At 51.4% G+C, this 20,694-nt stretch overlaps 1 protein-coding gene and 1 non-coding gene across 3 annotated transcripts; one reads left to right on the plus strand and one right to left on the minus strand.

The window, feature by feature from the left end:
• Positions 1–82: 82 nt before the first annotated feature.
• Positions 83–20,476, plus strand: NIBAN3 (niban apoptosis regulator 3). 2 transcript variants are annotated; one of them, XM_088839167.1, is made up of 15 exons: positions 83–1,240; positions 2,712–2,842; positions 5,930–6,055; positions 6,618–6,732; positions 8,641–8,808; positions 9,534–9,649; positions 9,732–9,836; positions 10,030–10,192; positions 10,825–11,015; positions 13,503–13,661; positions 14,904–15,020; positions 15,105–15,212; positions 15,981–16,092; positions 17,827–17,910; positions 20,147–20,476. In XM_088839167.1, exons 1-15 carry the CDS (start codon positions 1,186–1,188, stop codon positions 20,251–20,253), a joined length of 1,857 nt encoding a protein of 618 aa, XP_088695293.1. In that variant the 5' UTR covers positions 83–1,185; the 3' UTR covers positions 20,254–20,476. The 2 variants fall into 2 exon arrangements, with proteins under 2 accessions (XP_088695293.1, XP_088695294.1); XM_088839168.1 differs by lacking the exon at positions 20,147–20,476 and adding an exon at positions 18,129–20,138.
• Positions 11,836–11,907, minus strand: TRNAE-UUC (transfer RNA glutamic acid (anticodon UUC)). Its single transcript has one exon. It is a non-coding gene; the product is annotated as a tRNA-Glu (tRNA).
• Positions 20,477–20,694: the final 218 nt, after the last annotated feature.

A 20,694-nucleotide genomic window follows, 5' to 3' on the forward strand; every position in this document is an offset into this window, starting at 1 on the left:
CATCACCGAATTGATGGTGGTGGATTTGAGTGAACTCCGGGAGTTGGTGATGGACAGGGAGGCCTGGCGTGCTGTGATTCATGGGGTCCCAAAGAGTCGGACATGATTGAGTGACTGAACTGAACAGTCAGATATTCCTGGTTTAAACACAATGGAGATTTAGCTTTTGCTCTGGAGGGAGGCCATCCAGAAATGGTGGAGCAATGTCAGGAAATCTTCGGGGACTCTGCAACTGACATCATAGTTGTGCCATTGTCATCATGTGAGTTTTACCTCATGGTCCAAAGTGGCTGCTTATGCTCCAACTGTCACGTCCATGTTGCACCCACTGGAATTTGATGCTTTCTTCATCTGAAATCCTGTGAAAACCCCATCTGATCACATTTCAGTTTGAAATGTAGACCTTCCTTCCTCCCTTTCTGCCTTTCTATCTTTCCTCCCTCCCTCCCTCTCTTCCTTCTGTTGCCAAACACTGAGGACTGCTTTGTGCCAGGCAGTAGAAAAACAGGTGAAGGGGTAAGAAGACCCAACTAATTCAACACAGTCCTCTGCTGCAGACAGGTAAAGCAGGATCTGAAGGGACATGTCCCACCTGTCTACAGCAGAACAGTGGCACCCCACCTACTCCTGCCCTAGCACGGACCCCAGGACTGGAGGTGTCCAGTTCTGTCTTCCCAACCTGGGGCTGGACTAGGCCTAAATCCTTTTGGGCCCCAGAATCACCCCGCATGGGTACAGACGAGGGGATAGGTACATGATTTAGATGCCCTATCCCTGCCTTCTCCCTGTTTCCCTGCCCTCTCCACACTAACAGTTGCTCTCATGTGCTGCCAGATATCTGCCCTTCCTCCACCCTCCAAGGCCAGCTAGGTCTTTTTTCTCCACCCGCACCCTGGGGCAGCCCCTACAGAAACCACCAGTTCTGGGGAACTTGGCCCAGGTGCAGGTGCAGGTGCAGGGTGAGGCAGGTGGGGCCGGGGGCAAGGCAGAGTGGGGAGCAGGCATCCCACGCACACACACACCAGGACTGCTCTGGCTGTGGATCCCAGGCGGCTGGTCTTGCAGCATTCGGGCCCCTTGGGTCACCTTGCTCCCAGGGTGGCCCCTGAGTTGAGGAACCTGGGGCGTTGTGGGGAACAGAGGGGTGTTTACTTCACTTAGTGGAGCCCAGGAGGTGGCAGCAGGATGGGCGGGCGCCCCTCAAGCCCCCTGGACAAACAGCAGCAGCAGCACCTGAAGGGTGAGTGAGGTGGGAAGGAGCCCGATGTTGGCAGGTGGGATTTAGGGGTTGTCAGCTACACAGGATGTCCTGTTAATGTGAATTCTAGAAAAGCAATGAGTACTTATTTTAGTATCAGTGTGTCTCAGATTTTGCATGAGGGCATATTTGTGCTGAAAAATGTATTCCTTAGTTACCTGAAATTCAAATTTAATTGGTGTCATGTACTTTTATTTGGTTAAATGTGGTAATCCTACTTGGGCCATGGGTTCAGTTGTAGGTTGGGGGGCATAGGGCCAGGAGGGAGGTGCCCCTAACCTGGCCAGATGTAGAAGGATCCTCTTAGGTGGGCAGGGATCGATAGGCCTCTCTGTGTGGACCTCAGGGACTGAGTCACAGTTCTTCTTTGAGACAAAGAAGGGCCAGTGTTGTTCACACTCCGTACCTGCAGCTGAGCACTCACTGTGTCGCGCTGGGGATGTGGGGGTCTCACATAGACCAGGAAACGAGGTCAAGACATCATTATGTGAATGGGTTCAATAAGCTACTCTGCAGAGTTTTGAAGTTTTTTTCTGTAGTGGCTTAAACAAGATATTTATTCTCTCTCTTAGAGAGGGTTAGAATCCCTGAAGAAGGAAATGGCAATGCCTGGGAAATCCCAGGGACAGAGGAGCCTGGCGGGCTCCAGTCCACAGGGTTGCAAAAGAGTTGAGCGCGACTGAGTGACTAAACAACGGCGGCATGGAGGGGGACAGTGGGAGGCAGGCTGAGGATAGACAGCCCAGCCCCTCCCATCTCGTGGCTCTGCCATGCGTGCCTTCTGTGCCTGAGGTCACCGCCTGACCCAGAACTGCTGCTCACGCTCCAGTCATTAGATCCACATTCCAGTCTGCTCGATGGATGTGTTGTAGACACAGTCAAGTGCACACGTCTTAGAACAGCTGGAAGCGCTTTAACACTTGTAGCCTCCTAGATCGGGCTACAAGACACGTCCATCACCCCAGAAAGTTCCCTTGTGCTGGGTGAGGTTTTTAAAGATTTTGATAGTCTCCTCAGGTAAGAGGCACAAGGAAATTTTCGGATGCAATGATCTGTTCTTTATCTGTGATGATTTTACAGGCGTGTACATGTATCAGACTCATTCAGTTCAGTTCAGTTCAGTTCAGTCGCTCAGTTGTGTCCGACTCTTTGCGACCCCATGAATCACAGCACTCCAGACACATTAATGCCTGTGATTTATACAATTAAGGTGTGTTGTACATCGGTTGTAAATTAAGCCTGAGTCCCTTAACTCCCCTGCCCCCCACCAACCTCCCTGTGGATAAAAACAGGTAGCGGAGGGTTAAGGATGAATGGAATTGGAGCCTGTCTTTCGGGAAAGCTTTGGGGTGTGGGTAGGAATCCATAAGTAGCTTCTCTGCCTGTTTGGCCTCCACTCAGGCAGGTTGAGAGGACCTGATTCAGCCACCTCAACATCCTCTTGTCCCTGCAGGCCAGGTGGACACCCTGCTGAGGAACTTCCTGCCTTGCTACCGCGGGCAGCTGGCAGCCTCTGTCCTGCGGCAAATCTCCAGAGAGCTGGGCCCCCAGGAGCCAGCCAGATGCCAACTGCTGCATAGCAAAGTGGGTGCCACAAGGGGGGAGGGGGTGCAGAGCAGGCAAGGCTGGGGGGCCATTTGTTTGAGGGGCCCTCTTCACACCTTTGCCCTAGATGGAGCCATGACCTAGGGTGACTATTAAAACATTCATTCTTGGAAAGCAATAATGCCATTTGCAGCCATATGGATGAAGCTAGAGATTGTCATACAGAGTGAAGTCAGAGAAGGAGAAATATCCTATGATATCCCTTATATGTGGAATCTAAAAAGAAATGATACAAATGAACTTACAAAACAGAAAGAGACTCACAGACTTAGAGAAGGAACTTAACAGTTGCCAGGGGGAAGGATGGGGGAAGGGAGAGTCAGGGAGTTTGGGATGAACAGGTACACGCTGCTTTATTTAAAATGGAAAACCAGCAAGGGCCTGCTATATAGCACGGGGAACTCTGCTCAGTGTTATGTGGCAGACTGGTTGGGAGAGGAGTTTGAGGGCAGAAAGGATACAAATAAGAGAAAAAAGATTCATGCTTTGAACAGACATTCACTAAGCATCAACTGCCTGCCACATCCCTGGTTGGATGCTGGGGTGCAGGGTGATGCTAAGTTGCTTCAGCTATGTTCGACTCTTTGCGACCCCATGAACTGTAACCCACCAGGTCCGTGGGATTCTCCAGGCAAGAATACTGGAGTGGGCTACCATGCTCTCCTTTAGGGCATCTTCCCAATCCAGGGATCAAACCCACATCCCTTATGTCTCCCGCATTGGCAGGCAGGTTCTTTACCACCCAGGCGCCACCTGGGAAGCCTTACCAGGGAAGCTGGGGACACAGCAGTAACTGGGAGAGGTCTCCCTCTGCCCTCCAGGCCTCACCGTCTAATTGGGAGAAATGACAAGTTAGTTATCAAGTTAACATATGATGCAGGATAACCCCCAATAGGTGCTAGGAAGGCAAAATAAAAGGTGGAGTTGAGGGTGGGAAGCTGGGGTGTAGGAGGGCCCTTCTGAGCTGAGATGGAAAGGATGAGACAGCCAGAGCGTTCTGGAGCCCACATCGGAAGGTCATTTTGGGAGAGGGCACAGCCAATACAAAAGCCCTGAAGTTGGAAAAGGTGTGGCCTGGCTGAGTGTAGTTCCCAAAGGCACAGCATGCCCATTGGACCCCCAGGCCTTTTCACGTGCCAGCCTCCCTATTCCATCCCATACTTCGGCTGCTACTTCTTCCAAGAAGCCTTCCTTGATTCCATTACCCTTGCCTGAGTTGGACACTTCCTCTGGAACCCCCCGTCTGTCTGCTTCTCCAGCACAGCTCCAGGGTCACAGGTCTGCCTCCTCCACTTGTCTACTTTGTAAGGACAGGGTTCAAGTCTTATTTCCCCTTCCCCCTTACTTCTTGTGCCCATGTGGTGCCTGCACCTAGTAGGGGCTCAGGAGGAGTGTGTCAATGGAACAAAAGAGCCTGGAGCTGCCCATTCTCAGCTCCAAATGTCTTCTGAGCTGGACGATGGTGCCCAGGATCTCCATGTGCCCTGCCCAACTTACTCCATCTTCACCAGCCTCAGAAGATGAGTCTTTGACCATTGAGGAAACCAAAGCACAGAGAGGTGAAGTGATCTGCCTGAGGTCACAGTGCCAGCAAGAGGCAGAGGCGAGATTGGAACCCAGAGCCCACAGTCCTTATGACACTGGGTCATCGGTCCCAAGCAGGGCTCTGAGATTTCCTCTTGGACACCCCATCTCCTAGCTGTGTCTGCCTTGGGATCGGGGCTCCATGGTACTGTGGACACAGAGCCCATTCCCACCTGGGATGCCACCTGTCCTGCTTGGGCACCACGGTGTCTGGGTGTTGCCCCCACCTGCACCCTCCACCGCCTGCTGGTCCCAGCCACCTGGCCAGGGCACAGCTGATGTCAGGGTTCAAGCAGCATGGAGGGATTTCCTCTCGCTTCAGTTGGAACATTTTCTTTAACATTTATTTTTATCTATTTGCATTAGGTATATCATTTCTATAATAACATTTTAACAATACTGCTGTGAAAAATGTCAGACCTAGGAAGAGGAATGGAGAATCCTTTAACAAACATCTTAGTTCCCACTACTCTACCAAAGAATTAAAACATCACAAATGCTGGTTATTTAGTCATCAAATATTTACCGATTGCCAACTATCCACCACGCACCCCTCTGGGACCCAGTCGTGGGGCAACACAATTCAGGTGGACAGGTAGTGAGATGAGCAATAAAGAAAACGAAACAGGTTAATGTCCCATCCTGCCTGAGGGAGGGGCCTGTGGACAGAGGCCTGGCCATTTCTCATAAACTTAAGCTAACACCCGTTCCATGATCTAGCAATCCCACCCGGATCAGTTAGCTATGCTGCGTAACAATACACTGCAAAATCACTCCTTCGAACAACACACATTTATCTTTAAAAAATGTTTTTAATTTATTTTTGGCTGTCCTGGGTCTTCGTTGCAATGTGCGGGCTCTCTCTAGTTACAGCAAGCAGGCGCTGCTCTTAAGTTGCAGCGCATGGGCTTCTCGTTGCAGTGGCTTTGCTTGTTGCAGGGTGGGGGTATAGGGTGTGCGGGCTCAGTAGTTGAGACTTATGGGCCTCAGAGCATGTGGGCTGAGAGTTGTGGTGCCAGGCTTAGCTGCCCCATGGCATGGAACCTTCCTAGACCAGGGCTCAAACCCAGATCCCCTGCGTTGGCAGGCGGATTCTTCACCACTGGACCACCAGGGACGTCCCAGCACACATTTATCATCTCAATTACGGTGGGTCAGGAATCTAGATGGGGCTTCGCTAGGTCCTTTCTTTCAGTTTCTCACGGGCTGCAATCAAGATGTTGGTCAGGGCTGGGGTCTCATCTGAAGCTCAAATTGGGGGGGATCCCCTTGCAAGTAAATTGGAGATTACAAAAGTGTCCACCTCCATTTGTATTTGGAAGTGAATGCTGTGAGCGTGTGTGATGAATAAAACATCGCAACAGCAGCTCCCAAGCTCCTTGTACTTGGGGGCACCCAGCTCACGGCACGAGCTGGCCAGGGGATTTGGGCACTGGGACACTGCCAGATGCTCCTGACATCTGCTTGCCCATCCTCCCCCAGAAGCTACCCCGAGTCCGTGAGCACCGAGGGCCCCTGACCCAGCTGCGGGGTCACCCACCCCAGTGGCAGCCAACCTTCTGTGTTCTGCGAGGGGATGGCCGCCTCGAGTGGTTCAGCCATAGGGAGGTGAGTGAGTGGCTTCCAGTCCCTCTACCTCTCAATCCCACTCTCCCCAGCGTGGGTTTGGGGTCCAGTTCCCAGCATACCCCGCTCCTTTCTTCAGTCATCAAATATGAATCAAGGTCATCTGTGTGCTTGGCCCCTGGATGGGCAACTGTCCCCTGCTGGGGTAAACTGAGGCCCAGGCCAGGGTAGGGACTCACTTGTGGTCATCAGCAGAGTGAGGTTGAAACCATGCGGGGCCTTTGCATATCCCACTTGTGTCCTGCTTCCCAGCTGGGGAATTCTTGTCCCCCTGGGACTCAGTTTTCACCTCTGTGAAATGGGGTGATGATGGTCTATGCCACATGGGGGCATGAGGATTCAATTAGATAGTCCTCATATAGCACTTCGGACTGGCCTAACACACAGTGGGTACTGGGTGCTCCACTATGGGGAAGGGGGGAGGGTGGAGGCAGGGAGGTGGGTTAACCCCAGTTAACCCCAAATCTTCCCCTGATCCCACACTGGGACATAGAAGCCACCGTTCAGACCTGTCCCAAGACAGTTCTTTGGATGCCTTTTGCAGGAATATGAAAATGGGGACCGCCCCCTGGGCTCCACGACCCTGACGGGGTACACAGTCCTGACTTCCCAACGTGAATACCTCCGCCTGTTGGATGCTCTCTGCCCAGACTCCTCAAGTAAGGCTCCTGGGGACTGCAAAAGCCGCTTTCTCTAATTTTGCACTGGTGATACTGGAGCCAGATCATTTTTTTTGCAGGGAGGGCTGTCCTATGCACCACAGGGTGTTAAATAGTATCCCTGGCCTCCACCCACCAGACGCCGATAGCACTCTGCACCCCAAATGTGATAACCGAACATAACTCCAAACATTGCCAAGTGTCCTTAGGGGCCACATTGCCTCTGGGTGAGCACTCTGTCTCTTGGAAGAGAAACACCCACTCTAGTCAGCGTGAAGGAGTTAGGGCACTAAACCAGAATCAGCAGCAAAGGGTAAAAATGATAAAAATCTGGTGTCAGCAAGCATGTGGAGAGATGGACAGTGGTGGGCAGGAAAACTGTACAGACTTGTTAAGAATCTAATTGTTCAGTTTAGTGTTTCCAGGAGGGTTCTCCTTCCCGCCTTCCTGCCTTTACTCCCTTCCTCCATCCTCCTCCTCTTCCTGCCCCTCCAACCTCTCTTCCCCTCACCTCCCCTTCCTCCCCACTCCTCCTCCTCCTCTCTCTGAATACAGTAAGGAGCAACATAAGTGGCTGGCATGCATCTGACTGAGAGCCTGCATCATCTCATTGACTCTGCCCAGGAGGCAGTCCTATCACTAATCAGCCCGTTTCGTAGAAGGGGACACTGTGGCTAAGGACTACCATACCATAAGAGATAGCGCCAGAATTACACCCTTTGCTTCACTGCAGAGCTATTCTGCTGCTTCATGATGCAAAGATGGAGCAACAAAAACCATCTTCAGAAATGCTGATGATGTTGAAAAGATGGGAGTCCACCCAAATACTCATCCTTTGGGGTTGATTAAATCAACTATGGCCTAACCCTTAGGAAGGAAATCTGTGCAGCCTCTGAAGGTATCCCAGAAATACATAGGAGCCAAAGGCCAGTTATACATCAGAAAACTCCACCCTGTTAAAAAAAATGCATCCCGTACAGCTTTCTGCAGATTTTAAAATCTGGAGTAATGTCTCCCAAACTGTTAACAGTTATTATCATCGCTGGGGACTGCGATTAAAGGGCTGCATGATGAGGAATGTCCACTTGTCTCTGCATTATTGTATTTTACTGCAGTTTATATATATCACTCTGGAAATCTGAACAAAACACTTAAGGATTTACAAGATCCCAATTTAATTAATCTGGGCTTCCCTGGTGTCTCTGTTGCTAAAGAATTTGCCTGCAGTGCAAGAGACCACAGGCAGCCTAGGAGACCTGGGTTTGATCCCTGGGTAGGGAAGATCCCATAGAGAAGGAAATGGCAACCCACTCCAGTATTCTTGCCTGGAAAATTCCATGCACGGAGGAACCTGGTGGGCTACACTCCATGGGGTCACAAGAGTCAGACACAATTTAGCAACTAAACCACCACCAATTTAATTAATTGAAATAAATTCACTCAATTTTGTCCTCCCAATAGTTCTAGGTCATTGGTATCACTTTTAAGCCCATTTTACAGATAAGAAAACTGAGGGGTTTTTTTAGGGTGATGAAAATCTGTGCAAAGAGCTAGAAAATGGTTTCACAAGGTATGAATCTGGGCCTAGCTGACTCCAGCACCCTCCAGCAAGCAGGGCTCAGATCACATGCCAATTCAGACAGTTGTTGGTGGTTGCCCAGGCCACTGTGTTGAGAATGCTGAGACAGATTATTAATATCTGCCCTGGGCACACCTCCTCCTGGGACTGACCTGATCTAAGCATTTCAGTATTCTTGCGAAAATTCCATGGACAGAGGAGCCTGGTGGGCTACAGTCCATGGGGTCACAAAGAGTCGGACACGACTTGAGCAGTTGAGCTCACACACACACAAGCATTTCATGGTGAATGAAGGGAATAAATGAACATGCCAGCTTCTCTGCTTTCAGGAGACCATACACAGGAAGAGCCTGATCCCCTCTTGGAAATGCCTGTTAGCTCCCCCCTGTTCCTGCAGCATCCTTTCCGCCAGCACCTCTGTTTCTCTGCAGCCACAGGGGAGGCACAGCGTGCCTGGAGACTAGCCCTGCAGGGCGGCATCCGACTTCGAGGCACAGGTGGGTCCTGGCAAAGGGCAGGCAGTGGTGGGGTGCAGAATCTGGGGTCAGATAGCTCTGCTCCTGCAGGCTGTGGAATCCTCTCCAAGCCTCAGTTTCCTTATCTATAAAATGGATTGTGGGAAATGACAGAGGGGAAACAGGCAATTATGCATGACCAGGGCTGTGATGAGGGCACAGGCCTGTGGGAGCTTAGCCTGGGGATCTGGGAGGGGAAGTCAAAGCTGGAGTCTCAAAAAGATGAGGGACCAGCCAGGTCAAGAAGAGGAACAGAATTGACACATACAGTTGGCCAGGTTGTTGACTCAACAAAGGTACCTAACTGGAGAGGCAATCGGAGACTGCCTTGGGACCTGGGTGGTAACTGCTTGTAGGGGATGTCTTTTCCTAAATGGCATCAGCATCGACAGGAATTTACGCCAACTGCAGGAGATAGTGGAGGAAAGAGGAATCTGGCGTGCTAACAGTTCACGAGGTCACAAAGAATCAGACACGACTGAGCATCTGAACAACAAAACATAAAGCTCGCTTATGGGCTGATGATGGTCTTAGGGAGGTGTGCTTCCTGCAGAGGGCAATTCTTTGTGCAAAGGTCTGGAAGTGGTTGACCTAGCTGTTTGAACCTGCCGAGGAGGTGGAGGGCTTCCTCCTGAAGTGGTGGGGAGCCAGGCAGCCTGAGGAGAGCAGGGGAGGGATGGGTGGACACTTAGGAGTCGCCCCCTCAGTCCTGCAGCGAAGTCAAGCGCCGGCAGCCCGTGCCTTCCTAGATGCCATACGGCTCTACCGGCAACAACACGGCCAATTTGGCAACGACGACGTGACCTTAGGCTCCGACGCTGAGGTCAGTGCCTCACCAGGCCGCACCCGGGACCCCCAGGACCCCTCTCGGCCCACCGAAGCACCCATGGTCACCTCTCCTGCAGGTGCTGACCTCGGTACTGATGCGGGAGCTGCTGCCAGCGCTGCGAGCCCAGACCCTGCCCGGCCTGCGAGGAGCCGGCCGCGCCCGGGCCTGGGCCTGGACCAAGGTAGGCACAGGGTCGAGGTGGAGTAGGGACGCTCGGGAGGCCAGGAGGAGGATCGGAGTCGGACTTGAGTGCCCAGTTTCTCTGCGAGTCTCTCTGTGCCTATCTCCGTCTCTCCGTCCCTTTCATCCCCGCCCCGTCTCGGCGGTCTACCGCGCCCCTGGCCCTTGTGGGGTCCCCTCGCTGGTCTGAGCAGCTCCTGGACGCCGTCCACGCTGCAGTCCTGGCTGGGGCCTCCGCGGGGCTCCGCGCCTTCCAGCCCGAAAAGGACGAGCTGCTCGCGGCCCTGGAGAAGACAATCCGCCCAGACGTGGATCAGATGCTGCGGCTGCGGGCGCGCGTGGCTGCGAGGCTGAAGGGTGCGGCTCGGGGGCGTGGCCTGGGGCGGGGCTTGAGTGGGCGGGGCGGGGCTGGGAGCCCTAGAGAGAGAAGGGGAACTGGTTGTGTGTAAGGCGTGAGGGCGGATGATCTGGAACCCGGAGACCTAGCAGGGGCAGGGCCAGACAAGGAAAGGGCGGGGCCGAAGTGGGAGAATGGACGCGGTTTTGAGGTTTAGGCTGAGGGTGGGGCGAGACGAGGGCCGGGTCAAGAGGAAGGGCGGGACCGCGGGAAGGGGGAGAGTAGGGATGCAGAGGGTGGGACTCCAGACCCTGACTGGGTAGGAAGAGGGGCCGAGGCGTTGGCAATAGCGGTCTGACCCGGGCTGTGGGTTATCCGGTCAGACAGCGGAGATGGCTCCTGCTCAGCGCAGTAACAAAGAGAACTGGGCGGGAATCCGGACTCAGCCTCCCAGTGTGCGACTTTTGAGCTGATCCTCATCGCGCTCGAAGCCTCAATTTTCTCATTTGTAAAATAGGGTAGAGGAGGATGCTCAGAGTCCGCGCTCCCATCTTCCTCACCCTGTTGAGCAAATAGTCGCACACCTTCCCCCTGCCCTCTCCCATTTGCTGAGCACCTGGAGGAGATCCAGGCCAGTGTCTTCCACTCGCAGCCGAGGTCCAGGGCCCCCTGGAGTCATGCCTGCGCGGGAAGGTGGATGCACAGCTGCCCCAGATCACGCAGACACTGCTGAGTACTGTGGAAGCCGAACTCGCAGCGGTGAGGACCCTCCTAACCCAGGGCATGGACCGCCTGTTACGCCTCTTGCGTGGGAGCTCCTCCAGCACCCAGTTGCGGAAGGAGGTGAGCTCCAGGGGCTCTGGGTTCATCGGGCCTATGGGCAGTGTCTTATCTTTATGGAAGAGTCACGTGAACCTTGCATCTTTCTTGTTTGAAAATCATCTTTTGAAAATCTCCGAACTTTCTTCTAGGCTGCATTTTACTCAGGTAGGCCATGATGGGCGAGGAGGAGTAAGAGGAAAAGATTAGTGATTTAGTAACATTCATCTGGAATGTTACCTGAAAACTTACCTGAAAACTCTTCCTCCTGAAAAGCTCTCATTCACTTGTTTGGCCACAGCCCACCCCATCTCCTGAGACAGAATTCTGCTCTATGCAGGTCAGCTCAGTTCTTCTGATATGAAATGAGAACATACTATATGCCAAGAAACATTCGACTCATTGTCTGCTGACCTTTAAAATGAAACAGCCAGTTATTTTACCAACAAAACATTTTAGGGAGAGAGAGACAGCCTCCACATTGCAATTTGGGACATGCAAGCTAGGGCAAAACCATAGGCAAGCCTGACAAAGTGGAGGAACGTTACTTTATAGAGAAAAAGGAGGAAGTTGGGAGGGGTGACTTTGAAGGAAAGCAGGAGTTCAGGATGGTGACACTTTCTCATTGGCTGAGTGGCGGTAGTTTCTCATTGGTTGGGACTGTTACTGGGTGAGGAGAAAATCTTCCTCCTGTGGGAGTGGTAAAGCAGTAATTTTCTTTTCCCTGTTTGGAGGGGAGGGCAGAGGGCAAGGAGTGGCAGTGCATGAGAGCTCTCCCTTTAGGGCTTAATGGGTTCATTTTATTTATTTACTTGGCCCAGCCACTCAACTTGTGGGATCTCAGTTCCCTGACCAGGGATTGAACCTGGGCCATGGCAGTGAAAGTGCCAAATCCTAACCACTAGACTGCCAGGGAACTCCCACGACTTCATTTTAAATGAGGTTTCCAGTATTCTTGCCTGCAGAATCCCACTGACAGAGGAGCCTGGGGGCTACAGTCCACAGGGTCTCAAAGAGTCAGACATGACTGAGTGACTAACACTAATACTCACTTTATTAATCTTCACATCTCCATTTCATAGTCACCTCCTCCAGAAATTTTCCCTGGTCCTTTCTGCAGCTGCAGCTGCTTATGCTTCCCTTCTCATGTGAGCATTTACCCAATACTATAGTTGTTTGTCTAAACTCTGTCTCCTCCAACTTTTGCGTGAGCAATTTGAGGGAAAATACCACTTTGGATTATTCCACTTTTGCAGCCCCAGGATCTATCACAAAGAGAACATCAGGTGATGGCATTGGTGGCACAAGGGCTGGGTGTGCCCATTTCCTCTCAGTCGCACCATCACCGCATTATCATTTTTTTCAAGTTTCACCATTTTATGTCCATCACACCGTTCAGTCACTCAGTCGTGTCCGACTCTCTGCGACCCCATGAATCACAGCACGCCAGGCCTCCCTGTCCATCACCAACTCCCGGAGTTCACTCAAACTCATGTCCACAGAGTCGGTGACGCCATCCAGCCATCTCATTCTCGGTCGTCCCCTTCTCCTCCCGCCCCCAACCTTTCCCAACATCAGAGTCTTTTCCAGTGAGTCAACTCATCGCATGAGGTGGCCAAAGTATTGGAGCTTCAGCTTTAGCATCAGTCCTTCCAATGAACACCCAGGACTGATCTCCTTTAGAATGGACTGGTTGGATCTCCTTGCAGTATAAGGGACTCTCAAGAGTCTTCTCCAACACCACAGTTCAAAAGCATCACTTCTTCGGCGATCAGCTTTCTTCACAGTCCAACTCTCACATCCATACATGACCACGGGAAAAACCATAGCCTTGACTAGACGGACCTTGGTTGGCAAAGTAATATCTCTGCTTTTTAATATACTATCAAGGTTGGTCATAACTCTCCTTCCAAGGAGTAAGCGTCTTTTAATTTCCTGGCTGCAATCAGCATCTGCAGTGATTTTGGAGCCCAAAAAAATAAAGTCTGACATTGTTTCCACTGTTTTTCCATCTATTTTCCATGAAGTGATGGGACCAGATGCCATGATCTTAGTTTTCTGAATGTTGAGCTTCAAGCCAACCTTTTCACTCTCCTTTTTCACTTTCATCAAGAGGCTTTTTAGTTCCTCTTCACTTTCTGCCATAAGGGTAGTGTCATCTGCATATCTGAGGTTATTGATATTTCTCCCAGCAATCTTGATTCCAGCTTGTGCTTCTTACAGCCCAGCGTTTCTCATGATGTACTCTGCATATAAGTTAAATAAGCAAGGTGACAATATACAGCCTTGACGTACTCCTTTTCCTATTTGGAACCAGTCTGTTGTTCCATGTACAGTTCTGACACCGTACCTCACCTTTATTGTGTGTGTGGTGTTTTGTTTTGTTTTTGATGACAACAGAGTTGGGATGTGTTTCCAGTTGTGTTTCCCCTTCAATGAGTTGGCCGTGAGGCCCTTGGCCCTGCTTTCCCAGTGGTGTGTTTTTCTCACCTGACTGTCATTGGAATGCAGGTGTACTCATTTGGGGAGATGCCATGGGACCCAGAGCTGATGCAGATTTGCTACCGAGAGGCCAAGAGGAGCCGGGGGCAGCTGGGGCAGCTGGCAGCACTGTTTGGCTTCTTTGGAATACAGAGCCTCGTGTTTGGGGCCCAGGATCTCGCACAGCAGGTAAGGGTTAGTGGGACGCTGGGAGGAGACGAGGCAAGGATGGCAGCCCCGGTGCTACGTGTGTGCCGAGGAGATCACAGTAGCCCAGACAGACCTGAGCCTCCCTCGCCGGGCTCCCAGTGTCACGCAGACATGAACTCATGAGCAGGCAGTAACCACATCTGATGGACAGGGCTGTGATGGGGACACCCGAGGTGCTATGGGAACCCTGAGGAGGCACCTGATCCACCTCCAGGGTTGGGAGAGTTTCCAGGAGGAGAGGACTGCCAGGCTGGGGCAGCCATGGGAGGAATGGGAATAGGGTATGTCCTGGGTGTAATGGATAGTGTGGTTAAGCCCTGGGAGGTGAGAGAGCTTGTCCACCTTTGGGAAAGGAAAGCAGTTAAGAGACATTGGGTTGTAGATTTCAAAAGCAGGCAACGATGTGAGAGATATGACAGAGAGGTGGGGAGGCAGATGAATCAGGGCCTTGAGTATCGGGGCTGCAGGGGCTGGGTTCTTTTCAAGGGCAGTGGGAACCACAGCAAGTGTGTGAGCAGGAGTGGGGCATGAGCACATTCGAAACTTTTTAGAAAGCTCTGCCTGTCACGGGGGGCAGTGGCTGTCCATGGCAGGAAGAAAGGAGGTCTGAACCAGAGCAGGTTGGTGGAGAGAAGCCAGGGGTTTTGAAGGCCAAGGGGTGGGACCTGCTAATAGACATGGTAAGTGAGAGAGACAGAAATTGAGAAGACCCAGTACTGCCTGGCCCGGTTGCTCGGTCTGCATACTGCACGAGAGGGCTCAGTCGTGGAGAACTCCCTGGACGACGCTCTGCTCCCCATGCTGGGCCTCCTGGCACTGACTGGATGAGGCCCAGGACCTGAGAGGAAGACAGTGCTATATTTTTCTTTTTTAAATTGTGTTTTTAAATATTTACTTTTTGGCTGTTCCCAGTCTTAGTTGTGGACGCAGGGTCCTTAGTTGCAGCACATGGGGATCTTCAGTTGTGCCATGCGAACTCTCAGCTGCATCCTTTGGGACCTAGTTCCCTGATCAGGGAGCAAACCAGGCCTCCTGCATTGGGAGCTCAGAGTCTGAGCCACCAAGGAAGTCTCAAGGGTACTGTATCTTGGGACAAGAAGGAGCCTGGGGGGAGGTAGCTGGTCAGGGCAGGCTGGATACTGAGAAGGGTTCAACTGAGCAGGCGCAGGGCCCAGAAAGAGCATGGATTTCCAAGGCTCATCTCAGCATCTCCTCCCACAGCTCATGGCTGATGCCGTGACCACCTTCCTACAGCTGGCTGACCAGTGTCTGACCACGACTCTGGACTGCGACCAGGCCACCCAGCAGCTGGAGAGAGTCAGGGGGCGTGTGCTGAAGGTGAAGTCTGCGAGGAGGGCATGGCAATGGGCCTGACTGTTTGGGTGGGTGGTTGGGGGACCAGCCGCTGTGTGTGTCATGCAGAAATTCCAGTCAGATAGCAGCTCGGCGCAGAGGACGTTCATCCATGGGTGGCTGCTCTGCATCTTCCTGCCCTTTGTGTTGAGCCAGCTGGAGCCGAGCTGCAAAGCGGTGAGCTGATGGGGGACAGGCCCTACAGAACAACCAAGCATCTTAGAGCCACCTTGATGCTTAAAAATTTTTGTTCCCTGAGCCCTGAGGCTGGGTCAGATGGCTCTTCTGGGCTTCCAGAATGTTCTCTGCTTCTCCCATGACATTGCTCAATCTCTGCCATTTGAGGACTGGCATGGGGTCCCGTGTATCACATATCAGCAGGTGATACAGGCTTCAGAGAATGGAGGAAGCAGAGAGGGACTGTGTGGTTAGGGAGGCTCTCAGTGGTTAGGGAGGCTCTCTTTGAGAAGATGATGCTTGAGAAGCAGTGAACTAAAGGCATGAGCCATATTCAGGGGAGGGGTTCTTTGCATGTGCCTAGGTCCTGAGGTAGATCTGTTTCTGATATGCTGGAAAACAGTGAAAAGGCGAGTGTGGCTGGAGCTTGGCGAGCAAGAAGGTAGGAAGTAGCCAAGGGAAGAGGTCACAGGCATCTGGCTACACACGGCTTAGGGGCACTGGGAAGTGGTCCGCAGCGGGGGTCAGGCGGGAAGTGGCTGTGAGAGGATCCAGCAGGAAACCTATACTGTTCCCACTGAGGTGTGATGTGCTTTGTTTCACCAATCCCCACAACAGCCAAGGGAATAACAAGCCAAGCAGCCCATTTTAAAGAGGAGGAGACTGAGGCCCAAATTTCCCTGGCTAATCAGTGACAAAGCTGGGGCTGGAACCCAGTCACACACAGCCTACTCCTCTAGCTCAGCCCCTCACCTGCTTCGGTTCCAGGAGCTGCTTAAGTTTGAAGGGGACGTCCTTGCTGTGGGCAGCCCTGCCCTGACCATCGAGGGGATTTACGAGGATGTTGTCCGGGGGTTCCTGCTCCAGAGGATTAATCGAGGTGAACCCCTCCCCCTACAGCTCAGGGGAGTCTGGTGACTCCTTGCTGTGTCTACTATACACTCCTAGAATCCCCATTGCCTTTCACTTCCTGTGAACACTAGCCTTTCGACTCAGAGCTAAGACTGGGAGAGACAGTATCTGGGGTGGGAGAGCCTATAGAGACAGGGATGGAAGTTCCCTGAAGGAGGGGGCACTGGAGTGGGGCTGTGAGGGATGTGTAGGAGTTCTTAGGATGAAAGGAGGGAGGGAAAATTTAAAAACTGGGGATACATATTTACATTTATTCACTCAATAATCTCTCCCTGTTTTATTCTGAGCTGGCATTGAGGCCCCAAGTGTACTTGGACTTGGGAGTAGGCCTCTCAGGATTTCCTGGGCTGGGAAGAGGCTCCTGAATAGTCTCTTCTCCCTCATGCCTTGTCGCTTCCTTCTTGACCCAATGCCTGTGACTGCTGAGACATGTGTACTCACAGGATAATGAGCAATGTGTAATGGTTATTCAGGGAATGCCACAGCTGACACAGAAGGAAGGAGAGGAGGCTGGAGGCTGTCAGAGAAGATGTGCAGGGCCTTGCATGACAGGCAGAGGAGTTTAGACATTTCATGGCAGGCAATAGAGAGCCATGGAGAGTGTGTGAGCAGAGGGCAAGAGAGGCCAGACTGGAAACCAGAGAGGAGGCTGAGGACCTGGTCCTGGGAGCAAATGATGCAAAAACCAAGGAGACGGAGCCCAGGCATGAGGAAGAGGCAGATATCAGAGGCTGTTGTTGGCCTTGGGTGTTACTGGGTACATGGGACGGACCACAGCCCTGGAAATGGTGTGGATAGCCTGGAGAGGTGTCCCAGAGGGCCTGGATTTGAAGGACACAAAGAAGAAGAAGGGATTTTCCTGGTGGTCCAGTGGTTAAGAATCTGCCTGCCAATGCAGGGATACAGGTTCAATCCCCGGTCTGGGAACTAAGATCCCATATGCCTCAGGGCAACTAAGCCCATGCACTGCAACTACTGAAGCCCCTGTGCCCAAGAGCCTGTGCTCTGCAACAAGAGAAGCCAGTGCAATGAGAAGCCTGAGCACTACAATTGGAGAGTAGCCTCACCCACTGCAACTAGAGAAAAGCCCACATAGCAACAAAGACCCAGTGCAGCTGAAAATTTAAAAAAGATAAAGAAAATTCAATGCATATATATGTATATGTAGTTCTTTTAAAAAAAGGGTAAGAAGGGATGCAGAAAGAGCAGTCAGAGTTAGCAAAATTCTGGGAGCCAGGAAGTAAGGGTAAGAAGTTTCCTTGTTCTGTGCATGGTCAAACGAAAAGAACCCAGTTATTTTAGAATAGGGGACATTTTAAATGGAAAAAGGCTATCCTGTGGGAGAAAAATTTAGGAAAACAAGTTTCTATTCCTAGAGGCTTTACATATCATGTGGGTGGGTTATGGTGGGTAGTTGGGGGCAGGGTTTCCATCCTGAATTGATTTGTGATGTCTGTCTGAAGTGCTGTGCTGGAAGGTAGAGTAGGTCGCATTCAGGCTCAGTGAAGGTGTGAGGATTGGCTAGCAATGTCTGCCATGGGTCCAGTGTGGACATAGGTTCGTATGAGCCATTCCTTTAGGGTTCCTGATTGAGATACATCCCCCATCCTTTGCCCTCTTGTGGCCTCTCTGGGAAATTCATGGAAGCCCGGGGATTACGGGGTTAATCCACATGGGCCCAGGGGTTTCTGTTTTATTTTAGAATTGAAAAAGGCCCTTGGGGCCAGAAACATGTCCTGCATTCTGGATGACTGCTCAGAGGAACCATGGGACCAGGCAGAAGCAGGTGAGGCCCTCAGAGGTTCTTGGCCCATGCCAGTGAATTGCTGGGGGTCAGACAGGGGGGTCTCCAGGGGGTTCTGAGTGTGGGTTCCTGGATGGAGCAGCATGCACCTTGTCTGCTGATTTGGCCAGGTTGGCCAGGCTCATACTGAACTAGGGCAGTGGGAAGCCACAGAGTGTGGCTGCATGCATATGAATTTGTGTCGCATTTCTTCTTGTCAGGACTCTAAAGGGCCTCTCCCAGCAGCTGCTGGTTCCCAACACTGGCGGGGAAGATAGTGGTGATGGGAGTTTTGAGTTCACCTCGAACAATGCAAGGAACTGTGTTCAGGGCCAGGGCAGCCTGGCCTCCTACTATAGGGCCCTACAGCAAGCCCCTTGTTGGAACAGTAAATGCGTGTAGGGCAAGAATCCCCTGAAATGGGACAGACAACAGCTGGTCCCACTGGAAGCGGACCAATGGGCAAGATGTTTATAATCTGGGTGCTCAGAACCCAGGGTGGATGTAGGGATTCTGGAGTGGCTCACAGCTCCCCAACTCCCTTGGGTATCACTGTTTTGAGACCTTTGTGAGTTCACCCAGCTACGTGGCTCCCACATTCTTTACCCACAGAAGCTCTGAGATAATAAATGTAGTTTTCAGTGGCTAACTTTTGGGGTCCTTTGTTATGTGGCAGTAGCTAACTCATACACATCCCAGCTGATCTGGGATAGCATCTCAGAGTCAATCGGGTTTCTCAGGTAGCTCAGTGGTAAAGAATCTTCCTGCAGTGCAGGAGATGCAGGAAATATGGGTTCAATCCCTGGGTCAGGAAGATCCTCTGGAGGAGGGCATGGCAACTCACTCCAGTATTCATGCTTGGGAAATCCCATGGACAGAGGAGCCTGACAGGCTATAGTCTATAGGGTTGCAAAGAGTTGGACATGACTGAAATGACTGAGCTCAGGGTCATTTCTCAACAGATTTAAATGTCTACTAGTGGAATTTCTGGGAGGAGGCAATGACAACCCACTCCAGTACTCTTGCCTGGAAAATCCCATGGATGGAGGAGCCTAGTGGGCTGCAGTCCATGGGGTCGCTAAGAGTCTGACACGACTGAGCGACTTCACTTTCACTTTTCACTTTCATGCTTTGGAGGAGGAAAGGGCAACCCACTCCAGTGTTCTTGCCTGGAGAATCCCAGGGACGGGGGAGCCTGGCGGGCTGCCATCTATGGGATCGCACAGAGTCAGACACGACTGAAGTGACTTAGCAGCAGCAGCAGCAGCAGTGAAATTTCTGAGTCAAAACATATATACCATTTCAAGGCTTATTATGACCCTCACACCGTCATCTTACTCCTCTCCGGAAAGGCTGTGCCTTTTAATGAACTCAGAGTCAATTGCTGCAGATAAACTGACAAATATTCACACTCACTGGGATGAATGAAGATTAGACAATTTTTAAATGATTAAAATTATCCTGAAATGTCAGAATATTTGGGGATTTGCAACTAGGATGAGGGATTGTGGGTGGGCTTCTTAGCCTATTGTTCAGTCGCTCAGTCATGTCCGACTCTTTGCGACCCCATGGACTGCAGCACGCCAGGCTTCCCTGTCCTTCACCATCTCCCAGAGCTTGCTCAAACTCATGTCCATTGAGGCAGTGATGCCATCCAACCATCTCGTCCTCTGTTGTCCCCTTCTCCTCCTGCCTTCAACCTTTCCCAGCATCAATTTAACCAGAATCTAATTGATGGTGGGGTTTTGCTTCTACTCTTTTGCACTGATAGCTAATGCCACTGTGAATGACCTTTCATGTACTTTTCATGCAAGTGGGTAAATCCCCCAAGGTGAAATCTCAGGGTTTAGAGCATATATGTTTGTCATTTCAGTAGCAGTTTCCAGAGTGCTTTCCATCAGGGTGGTCCCATCTGGTACCCTCTCACCTGGAGGTGAACTATTTCCCCACAGGCTGTCAGCTGACTTGGGATTTCTCAGATCTTCTGGGTGAAAAATGTCTCAGCATCATTTTAATGAACATATCTTATTGGGAATGAGGTGGAGCATCTTTTCATGTGTTTAGGAGCCTCTCTGTGATACTGTTTCTCTCGATGGCCAACGTACATATCTTCTGGGTGCTTTTACATTTCAATTAAGCTTTTCTCACTAAGCTTCCATTTCCTAGGTATCTATTATATGCCAGGCACTTCATATGTCCAAATGTTTTGGCATCATTATGATACTTTTCCATTTTACAGATGTAGAAACTGAGGCTCAGAGAGGGACTTGCTCCAGGCAACCAGGCCCCAGCACCGAGGTCTCGCCACTGTGCCCACAGCTTCCTCCGGGGACATTCCAGTGCTGAAGCTCTGCCCACACTTATCATCATTCTGAACGGATAAATGTCTACTTGTGGAATTTCTGAATCAAAACATATGTACCATTTCAAGGCTTATTATGACCCCTACACCTCCGGAAAGGCTGTGCTGTGCCTTTTATTAACACTCCCACCAACAATATTTGTGCATATTCTCCTTTCCAAACACTGGGACTTTTCATAAAAGAAGATTGACAATCTGATAGACACACACAGATTGCATTGTTTTAATTTCTTCGATGACTACGTGCATGCATGCTAAGTCACTCAGTTGTGTCTGACTTTTTCTGACCTTTTGGACTGTAGCGCATCAGGCTCTTCTGTCCGTGGGATTCTCCAGGCAGGAATCCTAGAGTGGTTTGCCATTTCCTTCTCCAGGGGATCCTCCAAACCCAGGGATCGAATCCTCATCTCTTACATCTCCTGCAG

Source organism: Moschus berezovskii, chromosome 8 (genome assembly GCF_049115385.1).
Source record: "Moschus berezovskii isolate FMDL1 chromosome 8, NW_MosBer_1.0, whole genome shotgun sequence".
NCBI lineage: Eukaryota > Metazoa > Chordata > Mammalia > Artiodactyla > Moschidae > Moschus > Moschus berezovskii.